This window comes from Arvicanthis niloticus, chromosome 2 (assembly GCF_011762505.2).
Source record: "Arvicanthis niloticus isolate mArvNil1 chromosome 2, mArvNil1.pat.X, whole genome shotgun sequence".
Taxonomy (NCBI): domain Eukaryota; kingdom Metazoa; phylum Chordata; class Mammalia; order Rodentia; family Muridae; genus Arvicanthis; species Arvicanthis niloticus.
Window position 1 is genome coordinate 132,212,473 of NC_047659.1, and position 27,615 is coordinate 132,240,087.

At 43.3% G+C, this 27,615-nt stretch overlaps 1 protein-coding gene across 3 annotated transcripts; it reads left to right on the forward strand.

The window, feature by feature from the left end:
- Window positions 1-27,371, forward strand: Ift52 (intraflagellar transport 52). Of its 3 annotated transcripts, none has more exons than XM_034496162.2 (13): window positions 1-154; window positions 4,767-4,891; window positions 5,725-5,812; window positions 7,247-7,376; window positions 7,655-7,730; window positions 10,026-10,097; window positions 11,734-11,860; window positions 13,011-13,100; window positions 15,478-15,546; window positions 18,616-18,770; window positions 22,087-22,174; window positions 24,242-24,350; window positions 26,676-27,371. In XM_034496162.2, the coding sequence occupies exons 2-13, from the start codon at window positions 4,773-4,775 to the stop codon at window positions 26,831-26,833; spliced, it is 1,281 nt and encodes a 426-aa protein (XP_034352053.1). In that variant the 5' UTR covers window positions 1-154; window positions 4,767-4,772; the 3' UTR covers window positions 26,834-27,371. The 3 variants fall into 3 exon arrangements, with proteins under 3 accessions (XP_034352053.1, XP_034352052.1, XP_034352051.1); XM_034496161.2 differs by having other exon boundaries at window positions 89-277; XM_034496160.2 differs by lacking the exon at window positions 1-154 and adding an exon at window positions 1,870-1,967.
- The last annotated feature ends 244 nt before the right edge of the window (window positions 27,372-27,615 follow it).

Consider the following 27,615-nt stretch of genomic DNA (forward strand, 5'->3'; position numbering starts at 1 on the left):
CTACCCAACAGGCCGCAGCATCCGCTGGCATCTGACATCTGGCACCGCCCTTCTGTCGCTCTGTCGTCATCACGCCGCGGCGGAAGTTGCATGGGGTCCGGAGCCACGCCTTCTCGGCGCGCGGCCTTGGATACCTGGCGGCCTCTGGCCTCAGGTAAGGAGAGGTCGGGTTGTGCGGGCCGCCAGGTCGTTGGGCCGGCTGGAGATGATGACGGCCTCGCCATGCCGCTCTGGAGACCCCTAGGCCAGCCTTGTGGGAATCCCGAAGTCGGCAGAGGTAAACTGAGGGCGCGTAAATGGGCTAGGAACTGGACCTGGAAATAATCTAGAATCTCTAGCTCAGACTGCGCGATTTTGTCGTAGCCCTGCAGAGTAAGGAGAAAACAAAACAAAACCCCCCCAAAAAAAACCCTGGACGAGGAGCCAGCCGTCAAGTCAGACTCAGCTATCATTGCATCCACGCTTGGTTTTTTTCGTCATTCTGGAAAAATTTAGTTTACGTTGTTAGGTTATTGAAGAGAAAATAAGAGAATGGTTGGACAGCGCTACTTAAATATTGTTTTAATATTCTTATTACTGATTTTTAAAGCCTTATCCTATCCTTATCATTCTAATTCTAATTGGACAGGACCCCAGACCTACTTCTGTTTCAGAAGGAAGTGGCGGTGCTAAAATAAAATAAAGAAGTGTATTCTTCCATTAAGAGCAATCCAATACTCAAGGAAGGTTATTCACTTTCCTCAGAAATCTGCTCCCGCCCCAAATATGTCTTAAAAACAGAAAAATATAAATCCCAGTATTGTATTGTTTGTCACATAGAACTAATATAATAATAGTGTCATCATCACTAATGTGATCATTGAGATTTTCTAATCAGGAAACTGGAGAAGGCAGAGTACTGCATATTGTATGTACACAAAGTGAAAACAAACATTCCAAAGATGGATAGAACAGGAAAGTACAGCTCTGTTAGCCGGCTGTGGTGGCACACACCTTTAATCCCAACTTGGTCTACAGAGAGAGTGACAGTGCTACACAGAGGAACACTGTCTTGAAAAAAAAAAACATAAATAAATAAACTATGCAAAAAGTAGCTCTGTCATGTGATGAAGTCAACATGACGAAATGTTTTCAATGTCACTGAAGGGGTTAAGGCTGCAGCTTAGTTAATAGAATGTCTGCATGAGGCCCTGAGTGTCTGGTCCTCAGAACAGAAAAAAAAAAAGTCATTTGAGAGGCAGTGTCATGGTGGCAGTGTGCCTGTAATCCAAGCACACAGGGAACTGAGGCAAGACATTAAAGAGTTCAAGTTTGTCCTCCACTGCATAGTGCATTAGAGGCTAGGTTATAGGGCACTGTCTCAAAAGAAACAAAGTATATTGAAGGTCTTAGAACATGTATTGGAATTGAGCAGTCTTCTAGTAATTTAGATAACGATGCCAATCATGAGTACCAGAGTAAGTCTCAAATGAACCAAAACATTTTTTAATTTACATTTGTTGGTTATGTATGTGGTACATGTGGCACTGAGTACTTGTGGAAGAAAAAGGACATCATCCTATGGGTGTTTCAGGCTTGCTGGCAAAGTGTCTGTGACTACTGACTCTTCAGTCTACAAATGGACCTAAATTTCAGTGTTAAAAAGGTGTATATCATGGGGCTGAAGATATGGCTCAGTGGTTATAGGTACTGGCTGCTCTTCCAGAGGACCCAGCTTCAAATCCCAGTACCCACATGGCAGCTCACAACTTCTCTAACTCCAGGGATTTGACACCCTCATACAGACGCACATACACATTGGCAAAACACCAATGCACATAAACAAAAAATAGCTCGTTTGCTTGCAGGAGACCTGTAGCAGATTGGCCTGTCAACATTGTCTCGTGGAAGGGACAGGACGGGGTCCCTCATTGAGATTCTGTGGACACTTAAAAGTTGCTGGGACAGGGGAGACATTTTCTTTAATGGTAAGGCATCGCCACACATTTCTTACATTCCCATAAGCAATCCTAACTAAACTTATTTTTAAAAAAGACATGAAAGTAGAGGGAAGACTGTCTGGGAAGAAGGGAGTTAGTGGGAGGGGAAAGAGCGCAAAAGGGAGAGGATGGTACAAGTATGTTATGTGCATTCGTGACATTGTCACGTTAATAAAAATGTAATAAAAAGGAATTATATCACACAACATTGGATATACTTAAAAATCTTACCACAGGGACAGCTCTTCTAAATGTACCCACCGACCAGAAGCCAGAAAGAGAGATAAATACTTTTGGATTTATAAAATGTATGACCTGCAAAATTAAGCCAAAAAGTTGTCAGAAGCCAAGACTAAAGGCAGATAAAATTTTGAAAAAACCTTGTTTGATGACTGATTAGAGAATTATAAAACCCCATGGAAAAATGACCAGAGGACACAGACAGGAAAATGAGAAGAAATACAGATAGCCCGTGTGGTAGTTTCCCCTTATGTGCAGCAGCTGTTCAGACAGTCAGTGGAGGCGGGCGCGCGCGCGCACACACGTGCGCGCGCGCACACACACACATTTATAAGAGCTAATACTACTCAGGCTGGAGAGATGGATCAGGGGATAAGAGTACTGGCTACACTTCCAGAAGTCCTGAGTTCAATTCCCAGCATCCATATGGCTCACAACCATCTATAATGTGACCTGATGTCCTCTTCTGGCATGCAGGCATACATGCAGATAGAGCACTCATAAGTAAATAAATAAGCAAGCTGATATTACAGAACAAAAGTTAGGTGAATATGGTTTCTCTCAAAATATCTTATTCTACACTTACCTTGTGATGAGATTATACAGTGCCTGTGTGGCAGTGAATTATTAGGATATTGTTACAGTGCATTGAATAGAGCCCTATGATACCAAGACCATCAGTCCATCAATCTGATTGATAGACGTGGTAACTGAGTGACTAATAGCTAGGTAATATGTACAGCATGGGCTACATAAAGAAATAACTCATGTCCAGGACAAGGTAGGTAGGATAGTGTTAAGATTTCATCATACAAGCCTGGAGGGACACACCTTTAATCCTAGCACTCAGGAAACAGTGGCTGGTGGATCTCTGTGAGTTTGAGGCCAGCCGCATCTACAGCCAAGGCTACATACACACAGAGCTTGTCTCAAAAAAAAAAAAAAAAATAAGATTTCATCATACTACCCAGAATGGTTCTCATTTCTGGAACTTCCCACTTAAATTTCCAGACCATATTTAACCTCTGGTAAAACTAGACCCCTAAAAAGCAAAGCCATGGATAAGGAGTGTATTTTGTTTTGTTGGTAAAGATGACAAAGACTAGAAAATAGTGGTATGTGGAAACATTGTTAATGGAAATATGTTATTAGTGTTTTGAAGGGTAGTTTGTACATTTTTTTTTAACCATTCAACAGATAGTAGTCTAATGCTGCAAATGCACAGACTACCACATTCATATGTTTTTAGGGAGATGGAAAGATGGCTCAGCAGTTAAAGGACCTACTGCTCTGGCAGAGGACCCTGGTTTGGTTCCCAGTACTCACATCAAGTGACATATAACTGTCTGTAAGTCTGCTTCTAGGGAATCTGCCTTCTGGTTCATGTACATGCATATACATACATATAAATAAAATTTATCGACGAGCAGTGGTGGCACATGCCTTTAATCTCAGCACTTGGGAGGCAAAGGCAGGCGGATTTCTGAGTTCAAGGCCAGCCTGGTCTACAGAGTGAGTTCCAGGACAGCCAGAGCTATACAGAGAAACCCTATCTGGAAAGACAATAAATAAATAAATAAATAAATAAATAAATAAAAATTTAAATGAGTCTAACTGGGCATGTGGATGCACACCTTTAATCCCAACACTTAGAGACCGAGACAGGTGGATCTCTGAGTTTAAAACCAGCTTGGTCTACATAATGAGTGTCAGGACAACCAGAGCTACATAGTGAGACCTTGTCTCAGATAGATAGATAGATAGATAGATAGATAGATAGATAGATAGATAGGCAGGCGGGGCGGGCAGGCAAGCAGATAGAATTTTTAAATGAGTCTAGATAAATAGATAAAATTTTGAAAGTCTGCTGGGTGGTGGTGGCACACGCCTTTAATCACAGCACTTGGGAGGCAGAGGCAGGCGGATTTCTGAGTTCGAGGCCAGCCTGGTCTACAGAGTGAGTTCTAGGACAGCCAGGGCTATACAGAGAAACCTTGTCTTGAAAAACAAAACAAAAAACAAAAAAAAAATTTTGAAAGTCTAGGAATGTTTTTAGTCTTTTATGAGCAAGGAAAATTGAAAAATATGTCATTACATTTATGATTGGTTAAATAGTTGCATTGTCCTTAAAACAGAATACTCTGTAGTTATTTGGAAGAATTGGTTCATAGTAAAGGAAGATTGCCATATATACAGTGTGTTTCAGAGTAGTATTTATGGTAAGATCTTATTTTATAAAATAAACTAAGTTATGGCTAAAATAAGCTAGAGAGGTATACCCTACACTTGTCAGTAGCGAGCAATCCCAGTATACAACAGGAGGGTGATGGTAGGCAAAGTCATGAAAGTAGGCAGGTAGCAAAGCCAGAGGCACAGCCAGAGAGTTAAAACCCGACTCAGGCTGCATCGGGTTTGGCCATTGGCTTTTCACTCTCAGCCTTTGAGAATCATTAGGGTTTAGAGATAGGTACAGCTGTGTGTGCCCTTCTCCAGCTTTAGAAGGCATTTTAAAATTACTGCTTCTTTGGTTTGTCTTTTATCTATAAGGTAACCATGGAGAAGGAGCTGCGGAGTACCATTCTTTTCAATGCATACAAAAAGGAGGTGTTTACCACCAACACTGGCTACAAATCTTTGCAGAAAAGACTTCGGAGTAATTGGAAGATTCAGAGGTGATTGTGATCTTGGGCACTGCCTTCTGAGTGATAATGTTGGCTTGATGGTAGAACTCATCAATAGTTTGAAGATTAGTCAGCATATCATTAAGTTGCCCCCCAATTGAAAACAAAGATTCATTGATGTCAGACATTTTCTCCATATTTTATATTTAACCTTAGCTAAGAGACAGAAATATTTTAAGTTTGTTTAACACTCAGCTTAGGGAAGGAAAAGTGAGAGTTAAATGAAAATGTCTTTGTTTTCTGATGTGCTTCCTTTAAATGTCTTTTTGCCCCTGTGGTCACTAGGATGAATCTAACACCCTCCACAGGCTACACAAGCACTCTACCACTAAGTTACAGCTCCACTCCTTAGTGGGGTTTTGTTTTGTTGTTTTTAATGAGTGAAAGCAGGTAGTTGTCTAAGTTGAGGTTAGAGCCAGGCTCTGTGTCACATGCCTGTGGTCTCAGCACGTGGGAGGTAGCAGTGGGTGGAATAAGATTTCAAGGTTAGACTTGGCTTCATAGTAAGTTTGGGGCCAGTCTGGGCAATGAGTCCCTGTTTTAAAATATACGTAAACAAATGGAATTGTTGATTGAATTAGTATTTGGAAGACTTCTTTATACTTTAGTGGGGTTAACTTGAACTCCTTTGCTTATTGGGAGTTTCTGAACATAGCCTGGATGCCTCCAGGGCAGTCCGGTGACCGGCTCTCACTTTGGGAGAGAGGCTGTTTTAAGCTACTAACTGTCTCAACCTTTATGGTTCTAGATAGTCTAGAGGCTACAGTAACTTATAAATTGGCTTAAATTATGGCTCTTTACTTATTCTTAAAATGACTTTTCAGTTTAAAAGATGAAATCACTTCTGAGAAGTTAATTGGGGTGAAACTATGGATCACAGCTGGACCAAGGGAAAAATTTACTGCTGCCGAGGTAAGGAATATTCATACAGAACCAAGAGAGAGGTCAGGAGCAAGCAAGGGTCTGAAATCATGGATTCGAGTCTCCCTTCTACACCTGCTGTGTTCCCTTAAAGTAGTCATCTCCCCTTTGTGGCGATGAACTGTGACTCCCCAGAGAGTACTAAACCCACGGGAAGGTGGTTAAGGGTCAAGCACACTTCTTTGCCATAATTTACTCTGAACATAGAAAAACTGTATCCCAGTCTAGCCTCAAATCTGTGACCTTCCTGTGTCCACTCTCTTAAGTGCTGGAATTACAGGTGTGCCCCACCATGCCCAGCGTACCTGTGCTGTTGAGGCCCACATTCTGCCTCAACACTTTGCCTCAACGCTTTTGGGGCTAAGTGCTCTGGTCAAGAGAGAGTGTGGCTCTTGGGGCAAGAGACACGAAGAATGGAGACAAGACAGGGTGTGATTCAGTCTCTTCTATTTTCTCAAGTCTCTCTTTTTTTTTTTTTTTTTTTTATTTTACGTGATTCAGTCTCTTCTATTTTCTCAAGTCTCCCTCATTGAAGGGAATTCTGAGGTATTTATATACACAAGCAGGAGAACACAGGTGAAAACACTTTACCACGTGCACCATACAGCTGAGGTCACTAAACAGCAAACCAAGCTATGTGGGATAAACAATATATTTATCAGAGTGTGCTTCAGCTGTTATAGGCTTTTGACAACCAAGTCTTTCATCAGGGTATATGGTTCCAGATGGCTGCAAAGTTGATCTAGCCTCTTTCTGCTTAAGTCAGCTCCCAACACTGTGCATTTAAACTCATAAGAAAGGTGGCATTTGTTATATAGGTGGATACTAGTCCTAAGTGTTGGGTCCTCTGTACAATGCTGGGGACCTTGTACCTGCTAGGCAAGCACTCTACCACCTGTGCTGCATCCCCTTTGAGCATTTTAGAGCTTAATGTTCAAAGGTAAACTTGGAGGTAGATCTTTTTGTTTTGTTTTTTATTTTGATTTTTCACAACAGGGTCTCTCTGTTGTCCTGGAACTTGCTTATAGACCAGGTTGGTCTCAAATTTCCAGAGATCCACCTGCCTCTGCCTCCGAAGTGCTGGGATTGAAGGTGTGTGCCACCACTTTCTGGATGTCTTTTTGTTTTTTGAGACAGGGTTTCTATACATACCACTTTGATCCTGGAATGTACTCTCTTGACTAGCCTGGCCTCAAACTTACAGAAATCTACCTGCCTCTGGCCCCAGAATGCTGGAATTAAAGGCATGAACTACCATACCTGCAAGAGCTAGATCTTACATAGAGAGAAAATTTTATACTATCCTATGACCATATAAATGGCTAACAGATTTGAAGTGTTTATTTGTAGTTAAGGCCTTATTTGTGGTGTTGGTATTTTAACAAAAGTCTTTTGCCCATAGTCATTGTTTTTTCCTTCCCATAGTTTGAAGTCCTGAAGAAGTACCTTGACAATGGTGGGGATATCCTGGTGATGCTGGGAGAAGGGGGAGAATCCAGATTTGATACCAATATTAACTTTCTTCTAGAAGAATATGGAATCATGGTTAATAATGGTGATTATTATCTTACTACATTTTATTTGTTTGTCCATGAGTGTGCCATGTGTACATATGGTGGTCAGAGGACAACTGGAGTTGGGTGGAATTAGCTCTCTCTTTCCACCATGTGGATTTCATGGTTGTCCATCCTGAGCTCACTAGTAGACTGGACTTTTGATAACATGGAAGGGATTTGAATAGAATTCTAGTTTCTTTTCATTTCAAAATTTGAATGAGTGTTTATGTCAAGCTTGCTTCTAATCTAAAGTTTATCTTCCTGTTTGCCCCATAAGATGCTGTGGTTAGAAATGTGTATCACAAGTATTTCCATCCCAAGGAAGCTCTGGTTTCAGACGGAGTGCTGAACAGGTAAGAGTGCTGAGGCGAGCACCCTGCACACACCACCTTACCACCACACCTCCCTTCTTGGCCTTCTTGCTTTATTTATTTCTTATTTGTCAAATTATATTCTTCCAGCTTTGGACACCTTCTCAGTTACCTTTGATCAGGGTACTTTCCACTCCAAGTAAAAGAAAAGCCCATCCACATAGGATTAAACCATATGTTACTGGAAAGCCTGAAAGTAGGGTAGCTATTCAGTATGGATTGACCGAAGGAGTCTCAGCATTAGGACCCAGTTCTCAGATTTGCATTCCTATTTTCGAAGCTGAATATCTTGGTTTGTTTGTCTATTAAAGCCATTATCTTCCCCCTGCCTCCTCAAAGTTTTTTTCCATATGTAGTCTAGTCTGGCCTCAAACTTCCTGCCTCACCCTCCCAAGTGCTGGAATTACAAGTGTGGTGCTACTTTAGCCAGATTCCAGCAGGTTTGAACAGTTCCCTCATTCATAACTACTGCCACACTGTCTAGAGAGAGCATGATATGATTTGTTCTCACCATTCCCTCAAGAGTAGTTCCAAGGTTTGCTGTTTGAGCTATCCTAGGCCCCATGCCCACTCTGCACTGACCCTGATTTCACCTCATAGAGCCTGAGACTGAGTCAGCTTTCCCTGCTCTAGATCCTAACAGATGGGGGCTTTGGGAATAAGGAATGAGTATATGAGATGGCCATATCAGATGGCCCATGGGCTGCTTCCTGTGTTGTAAGTTATTCACTCCACACTTGAGCCTGCCATATGCAAGTACTCTGCTGACCCTGGTTATACAGTGTAGAATGTGGATCTAGGACTCAGGCTAGAGGACTGAGAGTATGGTTATACACACCTATGATCCCCACACTTAGTAGTCTGCTATAGAGGATTGGTGCAGTTTTGAGACCACCCTGAGCTAAATAGCAAGTACCAACCATGCTAACCAGTGCTATATGGAAAGACCTCCTTGTTCCCTTCCTTTCCTATATTCATTCTTTGAGAATTCCATATACTGTCTTTTGATCATATGACCTCCCACTCCTCCCCCCAATTCCTCCCAGATCCACCCCGTCTTGTCACACCTCCCAACTTTGTGTCTTCTCTTTTTTAAGATCCTATTTCTAAAGCACAAAAAAGGCACTGAACTGAACATTTGTCTAGTTTTCTTCTTATTTTGTATTTTTGAGTCACATAGCCCAAACTACTTTGAACTCCTGATCCTTCTGTTTCTCCCTCACACTCAAGTGTCAGTGTACCCCCAGACCCTGTTTATGTGTTTTCCCTCACACTCAAGTGTCAGTGTACCACCAGACCCTATTTATGTGTTTTCCCTCACACTCAAGTGTCAGTGTACCCCCAGACCCTGTTTATGTGTTTTCCGTCACACTCAAGTGTCAGTGTACCACCAGACCCTATTTATGTGTTCTCCCTCACACTCAAGTGTCAGTGTACCCCCAGACCCTGTTTATGTGTTCTCCCTCACACTCAAGTGTCAGTGTACCCCCAGACCCTGTTTATGTGTTTTCCCTAACACTCAAGTGTCAGTGTACCACCAGACCCTATTTATGTGTTTTCCCTAACACTCAAGTGTCAGTGTACCCCCAGACCCTGTTTATGTGTTCTCCCTCACACTCAAGTGTCAGTGTACCCCCAGACCCTGTTTATGTGTTCCTAGGGGCAGAACCCAGGGCCTGGAACATGCTAGGCTCGCACTCTTCCAACTGGGCTATATACCACCCTAGGCCTAGGTCTCTTGTTGTTACTGTCATTCTATTGGTTGGTTTATTTTTATGTTTATTGAGACAGGGTTTCTCTGAGTAGCCTTGGCTGTTCCTCAAACTCCTTTGCTATGTAGACCAGGCTAGCTTCCAACTCAAAAGTATCTACCTGCCTCTTCTTCCTGAGTGCTGAGATTAGAGATGTGCGCCACCACCACCCTAGGTTTTTGTTTGGTTTCGTTTGATTCAGACCATTGTCTACCTGTGTACCCTTAGGTAGCCTAGAACTCACTCTGTAGGTCAGGTTTGACTGAAACTCACAGAGATCCATCTGCCTTTGCTAACAAGTACTGGGAATAAAGGCCTGCACTACCATCCCTGGTTCAAGCCTAATTTCTTAATGTTAGTTTTTGCAAATATCTGAAAAGAATGTGGATTTGTGGGCATGCCTTTATTTAATTTTTAAAAACTGACAAAGTACAGAGTCCTTGCGTCTAGGTCACATAACTGTTGATGAAGGCAGTGTGATGTCCCCCAACATTTTGCTTATTAGATTTTAATGTTTTTCTTTTAGAGAAATTAGCCGAGCTGCAGGAAAGGCTGTGCCTGGAGTCATTGATGAAGAGAACAGTGGAAACAATGCCCAGTGAGTGTTTCTGCAGCTCCCTGAGAGGAAGGCACTTGCTCTTCCAAGAGTTACCTTTTTCAAAATGAAGAGTTTTCTGCTTATAGAAGTAATCTTCACCAACAGACCTACAAAACCATCACCAAGAAAAACCAAATTGGGAGCTGGAAAGATGGTTAAAAGTGCATACAGTTCTTGCAGGCCCCAAGGTCGTTCTCAGCATCCATCTCAGGCAGCTCAGTCACCTTAACTCTGGAGTCCTGCTCTGTACTGTGGGTACTGCATACATGCATATGCACAATTAAAACCAAAAGAAAACTAGCTTTAATCTGTGATGATCTGATAGACACTTATTTCAATTTTCTTGTACCTGGTCAGTTTTGGAGAAGGTTCCATGAGGTCCTGAGAAGAAGATATATTCTTCGGTGGGTTAAATGTTTTGTAATCTGTTAGGCCTGTTTCAGCCATAACAACTGTTAACTCCTTTATTTCTGTTTAGTTTCTGTCTGGATGACCTGTTCATTTGAGACTCAGGTATTGAAATCTCCCACTATTACTGTGTGAAGTTCAATGTATGACTTAAGCTTTAGAAATGTTTCTTTTACAAATACGGGTACCCTTGCATTTGAGGTATAGATGTTAAGAATTGAAGCATCATCTTGGTAGATTTTTCCTTTGGTATTAAGTGTCTTTCCCCATCTCTTTTGATTAATTTTGGTTAGAAGTCTACTTTGTTAGATACTAGAATTGCTACACTAACTTACTTCTTGGGTTTGTTTACTCTGAGGTAATGTCTCTGGGTTGCCTTGTCTAGCCTTTATATGAATGGAGGTACCTAGTCTTACTGCAACTTGATATGCTTGGTTGATCTCCTTGAGAGGCTTACCCTTTTCTGAAGAGAAATGGAGGAGTGGATGGGGGAGGACTGGGAGGAGAGGAGGGAGGGAAAAGTAAGGTTGGTATGTAAACAAAATAAAGCAAAAACCTCAACCCTTGGTGTAGCTTAAAAGGAAGCAAAGTAGTAACTCTACACTGTAAATCTGTGTTCCTCCCTGAAGAGAATCATTGTATCTTACAAGGATGGAATTTAGGTTTCTAGGTCTCCCCCAGTATAACAATATAAGTACTTTATTCTTTTAAATGACTGAATTAAATTGACTACATTCTAATTTATCTAAGTAGTGATAGAGATAGAGGTAATTGTCCAACTTCACATGTCTAATGTGTGGTCAGAACAGATTCAGACCTATGTAGTAGGCTCCAGAGTCTATTTTTTTTTTTTTTTTTAATTTTTATTATTTTAGACAAAGCTTTGTGTAACAGGCTGGCCTGGAACCTGCTATGTAGTGCGAGCTGGCCTCACAGTCTTTTTGTGTCAGGCCTTGAGTACTGGGATTTTTACTTACTGTGTGTGTGTGTGTGTGGACATATGTACACTTCCTAGCATGCGTGTGTGTGTGTGTGTGTGTGGACATATGTACACTTACTAGCACGTGTGTGGAACTCAGAGAAGAGCTTATCGTTCGCAGTCCTCTCCGTCTGCTCTGTGGGCTCTGAGGATTGAACTCAGGATTGATGGCAACTGTCTTTACTTGCTGAGCCATCTCATGCTTCAAAAACCCACTGTGCAATCACTTGGGTGTTTGCTTTTTTACAGGGCTCTCACCTTTGTCTACCCTTATGGTGCCACATTGAGCGTCATGAAGCCAGCAGTGGCTGTTCTGTCCACAGGCTCTGTCTGCTTCCCACTGAACAGACCCATTCTGGCTTTCTATCACTCAAAGGTATTGACTTTCTTAGATATGGGGTTATTGTTATGTTGTTGAAGTATAAAACCACTTTATGATAGGCACACAACTTTAATCCCAGCACCTGGGGGTAGAGGCAGATGGAGCTCTGTGAATTGAGTTCCAGGCCAGCTAAGGCCAGCCAAGGGTACATAATGATGCCCTGATTTGAAAAGAAAAAAACAACAAAATAGTCATATTTTTCCTGTGAAGCATTTGCTTTTAATGAGGTAGAAGCTGAAGTTTGTTTTCCCACTAAACATTTGGATTTATTTCTAATTATTTGTAATTATGATTACTATATAGAATCTCTGTATGTTTCAGATTGTTGGTTGCAGGGGTTTGGATTTTTTTTTTTTTTTTTTTTGCCTTTATGTGTATGTACAGTGTATATGGTGTGTGTGCATGTACATGCATGCCTGTATCTGCATTTGTGTGTGTGAATGTGGGCACATGGATTCCTCCACAGTTGGAGGTCAGCAGACAAGCTCGGAAGTTGGCTTTCATCTTGGACTTTGTTTGAGACAGGGTTTCTTGTTTTGTTCCTGCTATGTATGCCTGGCTAGCTGGCATAGCTCCCAAAGGTCCAGGGATTTTCTCTCCTCCACCCACAACCACACAGGAGTGCTGTGGTTATGGACATGCGTGCTACCTCAGCTGGCTTTCTGTGGGTTCTGAGGATTCAAACTCAGGGCTTCTTGCTCACACAAGCACTTTACCCACTAAGCTCTCTCCTGCTTTGGTTGCAGATATTGATAATTTTAGTAGCAGTGTGGTGAAAGACTCACTCATTGAAACCTAACCAACACTGGTAATCATCATTTTTTCATATTTATCAGAAAGGCAGATACTTTGTAGTATTGTAGGGGTGAGGATAGTTCAGTAGTTAGGAGCACTTGCTGCTCTTGCAGAGGCCTGTTTAGTTCTCAGGACCCACTTACAGCTCACAGCTCACTTGGAAGCTCAGACCTTCCTGTGACTCCCGTTCCAGGGATCTCATGCCCTCCTCAGCCTGCACAGACTCGTCCATGCACTTGCTGCACATGGTTCCTGTAGGTGAGGCACTCGTGTACATAAATGAAAAATAAGTAAGTCTACAAAGTGTGGTTTAGGATCTAAGTATCTAACATCGTTTTGTCACCAACAGAACCAAGGTTTCGGAAAGCTGGCAGTGCTTGGCTCATGTCATATGTTCAGTGACCAATATTTAGATAAAGAAGAAAATAGCAAAATTATGGTAAGCTTTTCTCTTTCATCAAATTAATGTACACTGTGTAAGTATGACTTCCACATCATTGGAAAATCCTGATAAGTGTATTTATCACTCATTTACATGAGTGTGCTAAACATATTAGATGGTTGGCACTAAAAATACAAAGTTGAGTCAGCCGTAGCCCTTGCTCTACAGAAGTTTTCAGTAAGTATGTCAGGAGAATGACATAGGATGAGTGAATGTAGAAAAAGTATTGCTGAATTAGAGAGGTAGCTGACCTTGAGAGAGTGGTGAGGAAGAGGGAGGGGCCTGACTTGTAAATCGAGTAGCTCAAGCTCAGGGATATAGTACAAACAGGTTAAGCTTATCCCTAACTAGCTTATAATAAGTGAGACTCAGACTATGGTTATTTTATTTGGCTTTGACTATACTGGGAGGTAACCCTTAATTTACTCTTAACTGTAGGACTGGCTACAGTGGTGTACCCCAGGTACTTGCTGTTTCTCCTGGTCATGTGCTCATGCTCCATCTCCCTCTTGGTGGCTTCCTCCTCCTCTCTTGTTCCTCCTCTTTTCCCCTCCTCCAACCAAGTCACTCCAAACCCGCCTACCCCTAGTCCCTCCTGTAGTTGGCTCCAGCCAATTTTATTTAACCAATAGTTGTAAATCAGGGAACAAGATTTGTACAACAAAAGCTTGTAAACAGGAGAAGTCACTCAATAAAAGCTTGTCATGTGAGAAGTCACTCTTAGATCTAGATGTTTTGTATAGAATTTAGCATCACAATACATAGCAATAGGCCAGCCCTCTAGAGCTCTGGCAGGGTTTAACCACAATCTTGGTGGTTCTCAGACCCCTCTGTTGTGTGGAAGGTAGAAAGGGAGAGACCAACCAGAGTCAGGCAGGCAGGCATGGATGCCGACTAAATGAAGGTCGTCACTAGTGAGTGTAATGAGTGAGTTATGTGTGTGACTGATCACTGATAAGGAGCCAAGTGACAGTGTGGCCTTGCTCTGTCAGCGTGGCTGGAGGAGCTCACGGCTTGTGAGGATGAGAATGGGGAAGCAAGCATTTAACTAGTGCTGCGAGAGCTGAACACTGGAATTCTAGCAGCTCACCTGCCAGAGGACTGGGTGTGCCCTGACTCTGGTGGTGGAATGAGCCCTTCTAGTCTTAGATTAGTGGGAGGTGGACTAAGGGGTCTGCCTGGAGCTCCACTGCCTTTCACTGTGTTCTGAAACCTAAATGCTTGCTTTTCAAAAGCTGGGGTTTTTATGTATCATTATGATTTGTCATATCTGTTGGTATCAGGCTCCGAACCCAGTGATGTCACATCTAGGCGACCCCCACATCGTTGCCAAGGCAACAGCCGCACACTCCCAGAATCCACCTGGCTACCTCACCTTTACCTGGGAGATACTACATCACCAGGACCCCCCTGACTCGCTCTCTTATCTCTTCCATCTTCATCTCCCCACCTTTGCCCTTTCCCCTGAATAAACCTCCTCCCCCTTGGAACCGCGTGGTCTGGAGTGGTCTGTTCGGAGCTGCAGTCGGACTTTTTCTTAAAAGAACTAATAATATCATGATTGCCAAAGATGAAAAGTGTGTTTTTAAAAGTTTAGATTGTCATCACAGAAAACAAAGGTTGCATTAGGATTGTGAACAGGTTTAGGAAGTTCTGACTTGTTACATGGTGGAATGCTCTGAAGCAAATGATAAATGTCTGATCACCAAGGTTGCTTTAGACTGGAGAGCACCCTTTAGCTGGCATGCTCTTTTCATCTATTTTATTGGGTTCTTAGTATCTACCATGCTTCTAACTCTTCTCCACCCAAATCCCTTTCAACCCCCAATACTAGTTAGAAGAGAAAGAAGGTTAGAGGAGAAAGGGTGTTTAGAACACTTTGGACTACTTCCGGTTGATTTAGGGGTGTCAGGTTCCTTGGGGCAAGTCCAATTTTCTTGTCAGGATATCTCCAGTTTCTTCCTGTTGTCTCTACTTGTTCCCACTTGACAAACCACAGCAGGAGGAACCAGCAGCAGCAGGAGGAGCAGGAGCCCCACAGGTCCTCTGTAGGTTCTCCCCATTGATTCCCTCTCCAGAGTCTCCACAGTTAAACTATCTACTGCTGGTAAAACTCACACCCCTGCTAGTGCAGGAGGCAATCATAACCACCTGCTGACCTAGGATTAAAACAAACAAAAAAATGTGTCACATACATAACTGGGTTTTTAAACCAAAATTCTCACTAGTTTGAAAAGATTTTATCAATAGAAGACTGATTGTCCTTTTTTGAATTCTAGTTGATTTTCTCCCCACCTTAATTATTTCGTCTAGCCTGACCTTCAGTATTCCCAAGTAGCCAGGTGTCTAACTATGTTTATCATTCCAAATGCAGGATGTTGTGTTCCAGTGGCTTACAACAGGAGACATCCACCTAAACCAGATTGATGCTGAGGACCCAGAGGTAGGAGACTGAATCATAGAGGAATGAAATGGAAAATGGGGCCAGCTTTTTAGAACCACTTCCAAAGGAACAGAAAGATGACTCTTAACTCACCCCTAAGATAGTTGCAAGAGGAGCTGGAGAGATGGCTCAGAGGTTAAGAGCACTGACTGCTCTTCCAGAGGTCCTGAGTTCAATTCCTAGCAACCACATGTGTCTCACAACCATCTTTAATGGGATCTGATGCCCTCTTAAAATAAATAAATCTTTAAAAAAAAAAAAAAAAAAAAGCCAGTTGGAAGAAAGCGATGCTACTTAGGGAGTAGGTAATTAATCATAGGATTGGCTGAGTGCTTCCATAGGAGCATCAGGAGTTAACATTTGCTCTCTATAGGGTGTGGCCAAGCCCGACAGCCTTATCAATCCTGGGATCTACATGATAGAGGGAGAGTCAGCTCCTACACATTGTCCACATTGTCCTCTTACTGCCATGTGCATGCCTTGGCACAAGTGTCCCCACTCATACAATAAATAAATAAAATGTAAAATAAATGTAAAAAGAGCAAGTTTGGACATTTAGTCACCCTGGGAGCACTCTTTGATGTTTGGATGTGTAAACCTTAAAAACTTTCTGAGCTCGGATTCATGGAAGGCCAGAGAAGTGGAAACAGACGGCGGCTTGTTTGCACTCTCTGAGCTGTGTGCTGGGATGAGTCATTGCGCAGGTGGCCTCCTGTCAGTCCTCTCGCTCTGCACACCATCCTATTAGAGACTAAGTCTCTAAAGCTGTCATGTGTTGCTGGGAAAGACATTTCTCTGCTTATTTTTTTATTTAAAAAAAGTTGGAGAATTGGGAGAGGTCATTTGTCTCCCCCCTCCTTTTTTTTTTTTTTTTTTTTTTTTTTCTGTTTGTTTTGATTTGCTTTGTTGAGGTTGGATTTCATGGCCTTGGCTAGCCTGGAACTCAAAATGGAGACTAGGCCATCCTTGGATTCACAAAGAGTCACCTGCCTCTGCCTCTCAAGTACTGAGATTAAATTAGGGCTTCAGGAAAAAAAAAAAAAAAAAAAAAAAGTGAATGTGTCTTATTATCCCTATAATGCTCAGGCAGATCTCCTGTGTTTAAGCAAAAGATTTTGTGAAACAGGTCTGTCTGGCTGGTTTGTTTGTTTGTTTCATGGTGGAGTTTCTTATATGCTAAGCATTCAATGTCTGAACCATCCCGTGGTCCTGTGTGGTCTTTCTTTTTCTTTTTTTCTTTTTTTTCTTTTTCTTTTTCTTTTTTTTTTTTTTGAGCTCACAGCAGTCTTCTTGTCTTACCCTCCTGAGTGCTGAGATCACAGGCTGTACTGCCACATCTGGTTACATATAACATCTAATTGCATATAGGACTTTTTGTTTGTGAGCTCAACCCTGAGGCCAGCTAATTCTCCCACTCTCTGCAGTTATTAGCTGCTTATAGTTCTTTGTCTAGGGATGGGACCCTGTGAGATTTGCCCCTTCCAAATTACCATGTCTATTGGTCTGGTCATTGTTCAGGTCTTGTTTGAGGTACCAACAAAGTATAGCTTCTGTCATTTATGGGAGACAATCTCACAGCAGACTTCCAGGTCCTCTGACTCTTACTACAGTGTCTTACAGTCTTCTGCTCTCTCTTCCTGGAGGTTCCCTGAGCCTTAGTGCAGTCTTAAAACTATTTCTCAAAGTGATGAGATTACAGGCATATATTAATAGGTAATGCATTCACATAGTTCTGAGTTTAACAAACTCATACATGGTAAATAGCCTTCCTTCTGTCTTTCAACCAGGTTGTTTTATTATTTCCCTCAATTGACATCAACCATAATGTCCCATAGGTTCTTCAGAGTCAGTTGATACTTAGGTAAGTTCATCTACATGTGCACTTTCCTTCCCTCATCTTTTACGCAAGCAATACTGCACACACTGTATGTACACTATTTAGCACCTTTAAAATGACTGTTGGAGCTGGGCACGATGGCATATACCTGTGGTCCCAGCATTTGGGGGATAGAAGCAGATGGAGCAGAACTTAAAGGTTGGCCTTGGTTAAGTAGTGAGTTCCCATATGTTCCTGTGCTACACGTGACCCCTGGAAACAAAATTACCAGCGAAACTTGTTCAGTGTTCTGTCTTGAAGAGCCTTCTATCTTTTAGTTTATTGAAGATTTACTGTATTTTTCTTTGTGTGTATATATATATATGTATGTATGTGTATGTGCCTGTATGTATATGCATCTGTATATGTCTATGTACCACATATGCAGATGCCCAAGGAGGTCAGAAGAAGGCATTGGATCTATGGAGCTAGAGTAACAAGTGGTTGGGAGCCTCCTGGTATGGGAACTGGGAACCAAATTCCAGTCCTCTGAAAAGCTCTCAATGCTGAGCTGTGTTTTCTCTTGTTTATACAGCACTGTATTTAACAGTGTCCGGTTGAGATGGAGATCTAGAGTGGAGATTTCCATTCTCCTGGTCCTTTACCCGTGTCAGCTCTGTTTCTGAGTAGTGCTGGAGATATCCTTGGCTAGGGGAAAAGGACTGGGATGTATGTGCAAAGGGAAAGAGCAGCCACGCCCAGATGCTGCTGGTGTGTCTGTTGCAGTGGGAGTTTATGGGCTTCTTCTGATCACTTCCTGTTTCTCACTGTAAGAAATAATAAAAAGGTTGTTCATTAAAATACCCTTAAGGAAAAGTGTTTTTGACAAAGTTGAAGTGATTAAAAAGGATATTGATGGACAAAGGTGGAGATAAGTAAATTTGAGAGCGAGAGTTGATTGTCAAGAATTCAAGAAAGACCTTGATAGTAAAAGGGGACTAGTCACATCAGCCTGGCTCCAGCTGTGTTTGAAGTACGTGTAATTGGAGAGTTGGACTCTGCCAGCCCAGTGAGCTTTGTGCCTTTTTTCTGCATAAAGTGGCTGATGGAAGGTTCAGTTGTCAGTGATGACAAGTGGTGGGATCTCTTGGCAAGGAAGTAGAAGTTCTGTAGCTGAGACCCGAGATGGTAGATGCTTGACAGGTTAAACTCGCATTTACTTGTGCTGAAAGGAACTCTCTCTTGGCTTTTAGATTTCCGACTACACGATGGTACCAGACACAGCCACCCTTTCAGAGCAGCTCCGAGTGTGTCTTCAGGAGGGCGATGAGAACCCCCGTGACTTTACCACCCTCTTTGACCTGTCCATTTACCAGCTGGACACCACCTGCCTCCCCAAGGTCATCAAGTTAGTACTGAGGCTGCCTAGGCTACACACTGTACTCGCACTCCTCTCTGGCTTGAAAACCTGAGCCTGGCGATAGTAGTTAGGTCACACAGATGTAACAGGATGACATCCTCAGGTCTGTGGAAGTCAGTAGGGAAATTGGTGTTGGGTGTATGGATGATGTCGGGGAACTGCTATTAATTACCATCCCCTGTGTTCTAGGATCTATAGGGCATTACAGAAATCGAGTCTTTCCCACTTTGCCAACAGCTTTTCTGGGTTAATATAGTCCTGGGTTCCAGGACCATAGTACACAGATATGTGTACTCCCCTTAGAAGCACTTAAACATGTCAGAGAGAGTGCTGACGCTCTTGGCACTTGTCCATCATGTCCTATTAGGCACATGCTGGTGGCCTCTTTCCCCAGGAACCCTTTAAAGCTCAGCTACACTTCTAGCTCCGCCTGCCAACACTCCTCACCTAGTCAGTGACAGACTGGTGTATTGTGTGCACAGCTCAGTGCCAAAGCTCCCGCCTATCCTGCCTAACACGTAAGGCTCTCAGTTCCGTTCCTGATACTGAAAAAACTGTTCTGGCTACTTTTGGAAATCAGATTGGAGCATGCACCTGTGCTAGAGGTCTTTCCTAGTTCTCATAGATCGGACCTTGGCCCTGAGTCAGCTGCTCTCTTGCCAGGACTTGTACCACATGGGAAAATTCCCAGGGCTTTGTTTATATAATGGAGCTTGCCCAGAGTGCCCTACCCCAGTGGATTCAGTTCCTAAAACCATTCTCATCCCAGACAGCACACAGTGCACAGCTTAACAGACACAAGTTAAAGAAACGCTGTTGAGCAGGGTGTGCTGGTACAACTTGGGAATATCTGCGTGAGCTGTGGAGAGACTGAAGGAGATTGACTGAGTTCAAACTCAGCCCACGCTACATAAGGAGAACTATCTTGCCTGTCTCTTTAAAAAATCAGCATGGGAAGCTACTTCAAGTCTCTACACCTCTTACTTCAGGAATTATGCCACAGTATAGAAAGTGTCTTGAGGCCTAACTGAAGAGTTCAGTGATCCTGCACAGTCCAGGGTCACAACACATAGGCAGGTGCTCACCAGGAGTTCCTTGTCTTCTCTCTGTGGGAATCTGTCCTTTTTTACTATACGTAACAGTGAGCTCATGCAACTCCTAGTCCAATTTGACTTTTCTCTTATTCTATTCATTTAGTTGTTTTGAGACAGTGTCTGACATGTCCTGAACCTATAATTCTCAGTCCTAGGAAAGGCTCTCCCTCTGGCCCAGAGAATATGGAGGCAGTGATTGGTAGCAGTAGCTTGGCTGATCGCCTCACTCCTGCTGGAAGTTGTATGCTCACTGGCATTTGCTTGTCATTTTGAAAGGCCACAGATATGTATCAAATGTTTATGTGGGGTGAGGTACAGAGTTGTCAGGCCTATAATCACCACGCTTATGAGGCTGAGGTAAGAGGACTACATGTTCAAGACAAGTCAGATTCTGTCTCAAAAAACCTAAATGAATAGAAAAAGGAGAAAAATTAAATTGGACTAGGAGTTAGTTTGCAGAATTACCTTACAGTACAGAAGGACAGTGAAGGCAAAGCAGCAGCCATAGCAGCCCCCTGAGCTTGGCCCTTGTGTCTCTAATGCCCTCTTATGTTCTCTCTACCTCGCTGTGACAATGAGGGACTCGGAGCCCCTTCTGCCTAGTCTTTGTTGCCTCCAGAAGGAAAAAAAAAAAAAAGAAAACTTTTTTTTTTTTTTTTTTAATTATACTTTAGGTTGGCCTGAAACTTACAGTGTAGTTCAGACTGGCCTGGAATGATCTTTTTGCCATAGCCCTTGGGTACTGGGTTTGTAGTCCTGGGCTACACATGCCTGACTCAGCTTAGGATACTTTTCAGGATAACTTCCCTCTCTCTCTTACTCAGGCTCCTCTGACCAGCCCTACTTCCAGCCCCCTTTCTGTCTGTCTACCCTTGATTTCTTTTTCTTCATACTACTAATGGATACCTGGCTATTACCTGGTGTTCTGTGTACCATGTGTCTCTTCTCTAAGAGTGTAAGTCTTAGGCGAGCCTCCTTTGTCTCCTGTTACCACAGTGCTTGTGCCAGACCCACAGTGGGCATGCAGTCAGTACTTGCTGAGGACAGTGAGCGCACTGGAGTTTATATCCTCAGTGTGCTCACTCACCAGGAGCAGTTCATACTGGACTGCTGTCTCCAGTAGTGAAAACGAGTCTGGAAACACAGTGAGCTACAAGGGTCACAGTCCACACAGGGAAAAACCAAAGCCAGTTGGAATGGAATATAAAAGGGAGTTCTCTCAGCTCAGACAGGACTGCAGCTTCCCAGAGAAGGGTCTTTAAAGATGATTCTAGAGAGTAACACTTTTACATTCTTTTTTTCTTTGCATTACATTTTATTTTGTATGTTGTCATTTGGTTTCTGTTTCTGTGATAAACACATGTCCAGAAGCAGTTTGGAGAGGAAAGGGATTATTTAATCTTACACTTCCCAGTCACTGAGGGAAGTCAAGGCAAGAGCTCAAGGAAGGAGTTTGAAGCAGAAACCACAGAAGAATGCTTTTTCCTGGCTTGCTCCCTCTGGCTCATGCTCAGCAAACTTGCTTTTAAAACTCTGGACAGAGCCGGGCAGTGGTGGCGCACGCCTTTAGTCCCAGTACTTGGGAGGCAGAGGCAGAGAGGCAGAGAGAGAGGCAGAGAGAGAGGCAGAGGCAGGCGGATTTCTGAGGACAGCAAGGGCTACACAGAGAAACCCTGTCTAGAAAAACAAAAACAAAAAACAAAAAACCCTCTGGACAATGCTCAGAGGTTGGCACTATTCATGGCGGGCTGGGCCTTCCTATATCAATAGTAGTCAAGAAAATACCCCACAGGCCTGACTAATGAAGGCAGTTCTTCAACTGAGGCTCCTTCTTCCCAGATGGGGTGTGTGTGTGTGTGTGTGTGTGTGTGTGTGAACATATGGACAGAGGACAGCTTATAGGAATCAGTTCTCTCTTTCTTCCATGGGGGTTCTGGGGATCAAACTCAGGTCATTAAGCTTGGTAGCAAGTTTTTTACCTGTTGCGCCATCTCACCAGCCCAAAGCAGATGTTTTGTTTTGCTTTCTGGAAGCATTGAGGCTTCGCATATGTTGGGCATATACCCTGCCACTGAGCTATTTGGCAAGCCCTTTAGTCGACACACTTTGTATTTTTCTACATAGTGTTGATGTGTCTACAGTGTGAGCAGTTACCTGTGCTTTACCAGTGTCTTACCTTTATTCCCGTTTTTTTGTCTTTATTAACCCAGGGCTCATGAGGAACTAAATGTGAAACATGAACCACTCCAGCTCGTCCAACCTCAGTTTGAGATGCCGCTGCCAGCCCTTCAGCCTGCGGTGAGTAACTGTGTCACTGGCGCCTGCTGCAGAGCTTCACTGCGGATCCTTGTCTGTACTATGCATGGCATCCTCATGGAGTCCCAGTGCATGACCTGTAAGCACACTCAGACACCACATCTGTTAGCATTCTCTATGGCTTCCGTGTGGGAGAGTGCCGAGGGAGGAGTCAGAGCATGGGCTTTTGTGGCTATAGAACTTTTCCATCTTGAGGGCATGGGGTTGGAAGGCATATATGAGACTGCCTGAGTGCCCTAGTCACTTTTCTGTTGCTGTGAAGAAACACTATGACCAAGGCAACTTATGAAAGAAAGCATTTCAATGGGAGCTTGCTAAATTTTAGAAGGTGAGTCCATGACCATCATCATAAGGAGCGGCAGCATGCAAGCAGGCGTGACATTGGAGCAGCAGCTGAGAGCTTATATCTGATCCACAAGTAGGAGGCAGAGAGAGCACAAGACTAGGCCTGGTTTGGACTTTTGAAACCTCAAAGCCAATCCTCAGTGACATACCTCCTCCAACAAGGGCATACCTCCTTATCCTTCCCAATATAGTTCCACCAATTAAGGACCCAACATACAAATACATGAGCCTATGGTTGCCATTCTCATTCAGACCACCACACTGGGTAATGAGGTAGAAAGTCTTGGAGATGTCTTCCCAGACATGGGCACTCAGATCCTTAGTTTGATTTTAACAGCCTGGGGGCTGTATGACACTGTCAGCCACAGTATGACTTGGTGAGGAGACATGAACAACCATGTTCACTCTAGAGGACACTGATGACAGACCAAAACCATGATTCCACCCAAGTCTTCTTTAGTAAACCAGTGAGTTATTTTAACTTGGTTACTTACATGAGCATGGTGAGGAGTTCTTCACAGGAGGGCAGGGAAAGGGAAACTTGTCAGCGAGCTGTATCACCAAAAAGCCCAACCTCAGCATAGGTGAATACTCAGGAAAGCTGCATCTTGGAGTGTCCTGCCCAAGGAAATTCCACCTGAGAGTAACACCTACCTTTCCCCATAATGTATTGCTTGTTTAACCTCCAGATAGATTGATGAGTCTTGTAACTTTGTGAGCTTCCTACACCGTATAAGTTTCCTAACTCCCATGAGTCTTTGTTTTCCTTTCTTGGGGTAATGTTTCAGTTGAGAAGCAGCAGCCACAGAACAGTAGCCATGTGTATGGCATTTTGCATCTTTTGAGTACAGCATTAACTGAACATTCGCTATCTTTCCCTGCCCTCATACATTCTGGGGTCTTTTTGTTGTTCATTTTGGGGTGGTGGTGTTTGTTTTTCTGAACTTGCTTTGTAGACCAGGCTGGCTTTGAACTCATAGATCCACTTGTCTCTGCCTCCCTTGTACTGGGATTAAAGGCGTGAACACATTCTGGAATCTTAAAGGTCAATTTGCTAGCTTGAAATTGGTGATGATGATGTTTATATCCTAAAAATGGCAAATCCTACAGCTCAGGTTACTTGTTATTAGAGCTGGTAGTTACCAGCTCATCAATGGGCCATACCTAGGAAAATTAAGTTTAGCCCTTTCTGTACTAATATACATCTGCTTCCCCAGTGACTTCTGTTCCTAAAGAACACACAATAGCTAGCTGACTGTAGTGATGTTCACCTGTGATTCAGGACTCAGGAGGCTGTGGCAAGAGTGTGTGCGTGTGCGTGTGCGTGTGCGTGTGTGTGCGTGTGTGTGCGTGTGTGTGCGTGTGTGTGTGTGTGTGTGTGTATCAAGGGCCTGTCTCAAAACAAAGGAAGGCCTGAGTATATAGGAACAGGTTGTGACATCACTGTACTACCCCCAGTGCCAGGCTTGGCTGAATTCATGACACTGTTACAGTGCCTTGGTCAGTTTAGTGGTGTGGTTAAAGCTGGCTCTGCTTGGTTGCTTACTGGAGATTAAGCTGTACTTGGTATGGGCCTAATGGATGAAGTGATGGAGCTGCAATGGCTCCTGCCAGGGGACGGGCTCAGTCAGCCTATCATTGCTTGTGCTCTTGCCACTGCTAGACTCTGAGAGACTCTTGGCTGAAAGACTGCATTTCCCCTAGGTCTTCCCTCCAAGTTTCCGGGAGTTGCCGCCCCCTCCCCTAGAGCTGTTTGATCTAGATGAAACATTCTCTTCTGAGAAGGCACGTCTTGCTCAGATCACCAACAAGTGTGAGTACTGGCCAGCTACATTGTTTCTCTTATGAATTTTATTTACTGCAAGTAAATTGTGACTCGCTGCTTAACAAAGGTTCCTGGAGAACTGAGTCTTCGTAGGTGGATAAAGCCAAACACGTCTTCATTGCATGTGAATCTGGTCCTCTGAAGTTAGTTAATTTAGAACATTTGAGCACGGTGCAGAAAACTGAAGTGTCACTTTTGGCCCCCTAGCATCTTAGTTCTGGTGGACTAAGTGGTGGAAGTTGAATACTAACCCCGGTGTCTACCTTGCAGACCTGAGTCATTGGTCACAGGAACATGTAGGTTAAAGAGACTCACAGGCTGGCTAGATGGCTCGGCGGGTAAAGGATCTTGAAAAGAAAGCCAGATTACCTGAATTTCAGTCCTGGAACCCACTTACAGGTGAAAAGAGAGAACCAACTCTATAAAGTTGTCCTCTGACTGCATGTGTGCCACAAACAAACCACTGTCCCAACACACACACAGTTAGTAATAATAAGACAATTAAGTATTCTTTTAAGAAATAAGAACAGAAAAAGGAGTCAGGGCTAAAAGACTTCCATAGACTTCAAATTGGGGTGCCTTCCTGCTTGTTAACCCTCCTGATATGATCTGCTTCTAACACAGCAAACAGGCCTGCACCCAAATGGCAAGAGACATAAAATTAACCACCCACTGTAAGCAGTGGCCCTACTCCTAAAAACAGAATTTAAGAAAAGACGTGAGCATACACAGATAACATTATTTTAAAAATGCAGTGAACTGTACATTATAATGATGTCTTTAATCCCAGCACTCGGGAGGCAGAGGCATTCAGATCTGTGAGCTCCAGAACAGTTAGAACCATGTGAGAGACCTCATTCCTCAAAACAAAAAAAAAACAATGAAATTGGGAATGGCCTTCATGGCAACTAGCAAAGGAGGTAGTCACTTGTCTCACATTCAACCTGTGGTATGGAGCTTGGTTAACAACAGCTCACATAATCCAGCACTCAGGAGGCTGAGACAGGAGGATCACTGAGTTCAAGGCCAGCCTTGACTACAGTGTGCTACTCTATCTCAAGAAGAACAGTACTGACTGTACATCTTAGACACAGGACTGCTAAGAATGGCTTTATAGAAGACCATTGTTGTGACAGGTAAGTTTTTCTTTGTGTTTTTCTAATTTTGGGGGCTGGGATGAGGGTTGATATGGGTTCATATAGCCAGGCTGACCTTGAACTCAGTATGTAGCTGAGACTGACTTTGAACTCCTGACTCTCCCATGTCCACCTCCCATCAGGCCCTGCTTCTTTTTGGTTTTTTTGAAACAAGGTTTTACAAAGCATTGTAAACTGGCTCTTAAAACTCAACTGGTCAGCCGGGCAGTGGTGGCGCACGCCTTTAATCCCAGCACTTGGGAGGCAGAGGCAGGCGGATTTCTTAGTTCGAGGCCAGCCTGGTCTACAGAGTTAGTTCCAGGACAACCAGGGCTACACAGAGAAACCCTGTCTTGAAAAACCAAAAAAAAAAAAAAAAAAAAAAAACCAACTCAGCTGGTCACTTTAGCTGGCCTCAAATTCATGACACATCTGTTTTAGCTTCTCAAATGTTGTGAGGACAGGTGTATGTGAGCCACCTTGTGTCATGCCCTGCTGTTCTCTGATAATGTACAGTAAATGGTGGGGTTTTGTTTCTGTTTACTAAGGATTGAACCCACAACTTTACTTTTCTCTAATAATCTTATGGTAAATATCGCTCCTTCTCTCTGGGGACTGGAGATTGAACCCCAGCACTGCAGTCCTGAAACATGTCCCCAGTCTTAGTTTTCTTTTATTTGCCAGAGTCTTCCTGTGTCACCTAGGCTGGTCTCAAATTTGTAATTCTCTTTCCCCAGCCTCCCAAATGTTGGGATTCTGGATGTGCACCAACATGGTCGGCATAAATGTTACTTTAAATTTTGTATATGACCTTTTCACAGTGGCCTTGAGTCCCTTTGGTTGCTGTTGTGCTTTGTGGTGTATAGTGCTTGATTGGGGAGTGGAAAAGCTAGAGTAGACCAGGCTGGACATACTGACTCACTTCTGTAATCCCAGCACTCAGCGAACTTGTCTAAGGCAGGAAGACTGTTACAAGTTTGAGGCCAGCCTGGGCTATGACATGAGACTGTGTCACTGAAGAATGATAGAATATGCTACCTTTGTCCTTATCAGCACATCTGTGATGACATCATTGTAGGAAGAGCTGAGTAGTGAGCAGAAGGGAACACTTGAAACATGATGTCTGAATTCTGGAAAGAGTGGACGTTAAGGGTTAACCAGACTGTTCCCTGTTTAGGTACTGATGAAGACCTGGAATTCTATGTCAGGAAGTGTGGTGACATTCTTGGAGTAACAAGTAAACTTCCAAAGGATCAACAGGATGCCAAACATATCCTTGAACACATCTTCTTTCAAGTGGTGGAGTTCAAGAAACTGAACCAGGAGGCCCACTGAGGTGGCAGCCCTTCAGGTGATGTCACCCACTATTCACAACATTCATTAATTCTTCAGTGCTTACTAAGTGTCTCCCAGATGAACAACAGATGATGATCCTTCGAGAATGGAACTTCTGTTCTAGCTGGAGGGTTACAACAAATAGTAGCAAAGTATGTCAGCAAACACTTAGACGTCAGAGGATGGTAAGTGCTATGGTGTAGAAACAATAGAGCCAGGCCGGAGGGATCTAGTGAGCCAGCATTCAGCAGAGTGAGCAGAGCTGGCTCAGTACACAATGATGTGAGAGTCTACTGTGCTGTTTGTGTCAGAGCCTTCAGTGGCACTTGTGTGACACATGGTTGCTGTTGCAGTGGGCAGAATCCGTCCTGAAGTTGTGAGAACTTCATCCTGGGCTTAGAATCAGCCTTCAGGCCAGCTAATCCCCACTTATCCCAGCTAATGGTGATTCTGAATGTCGAATTAATGTTCAAAATACCAAAGAGTTCCTGTTTCAGGCTCTGAACTGAAATAAAATAAAATTCTGTTTCCTGTCTCATCCTGGAACATGATATTGGTGTGACTGAAATGGCATTCCGGAACCTCTGAGGACTGTAAAGCACCTCCTGCCCGCTGAGCTCTGTGGTTTGAATTCTTCCTTCTCATGAAAGTATCTGTACTTGTTTTTCTCTAACGCTGTGGAAGGTTTGCCCATCCTCTGTAGTGCCCAGATGGAAGAGATGATTCTTGCTTAAATTAAATCTGTGATTGAAATTTTGTAATTTATAAAATGGTCTGTCATT

What these genes read in the sequence shown, in the direction of transcription:
- Ift52 (XM_034496160.2), top strand. An exon ending in TTGATGCTGAGGACCCAGAG is followed by an intron (nt 15,547 to 18,615) that starts GTAGGAGACTGA and finishes CTTGGCTTTTAG; the next exon opens with ATTTCCGACTACACGATGGT. An exon ending in TGCTCAGATCACCAACAAGT is followed by an intron (nt 24,351 to 26,675) that starts GTGAGTACTGGC and finishes TTCCCTGTTTAG; the next exon opens with GTACTGATGAAGACCTGGAA.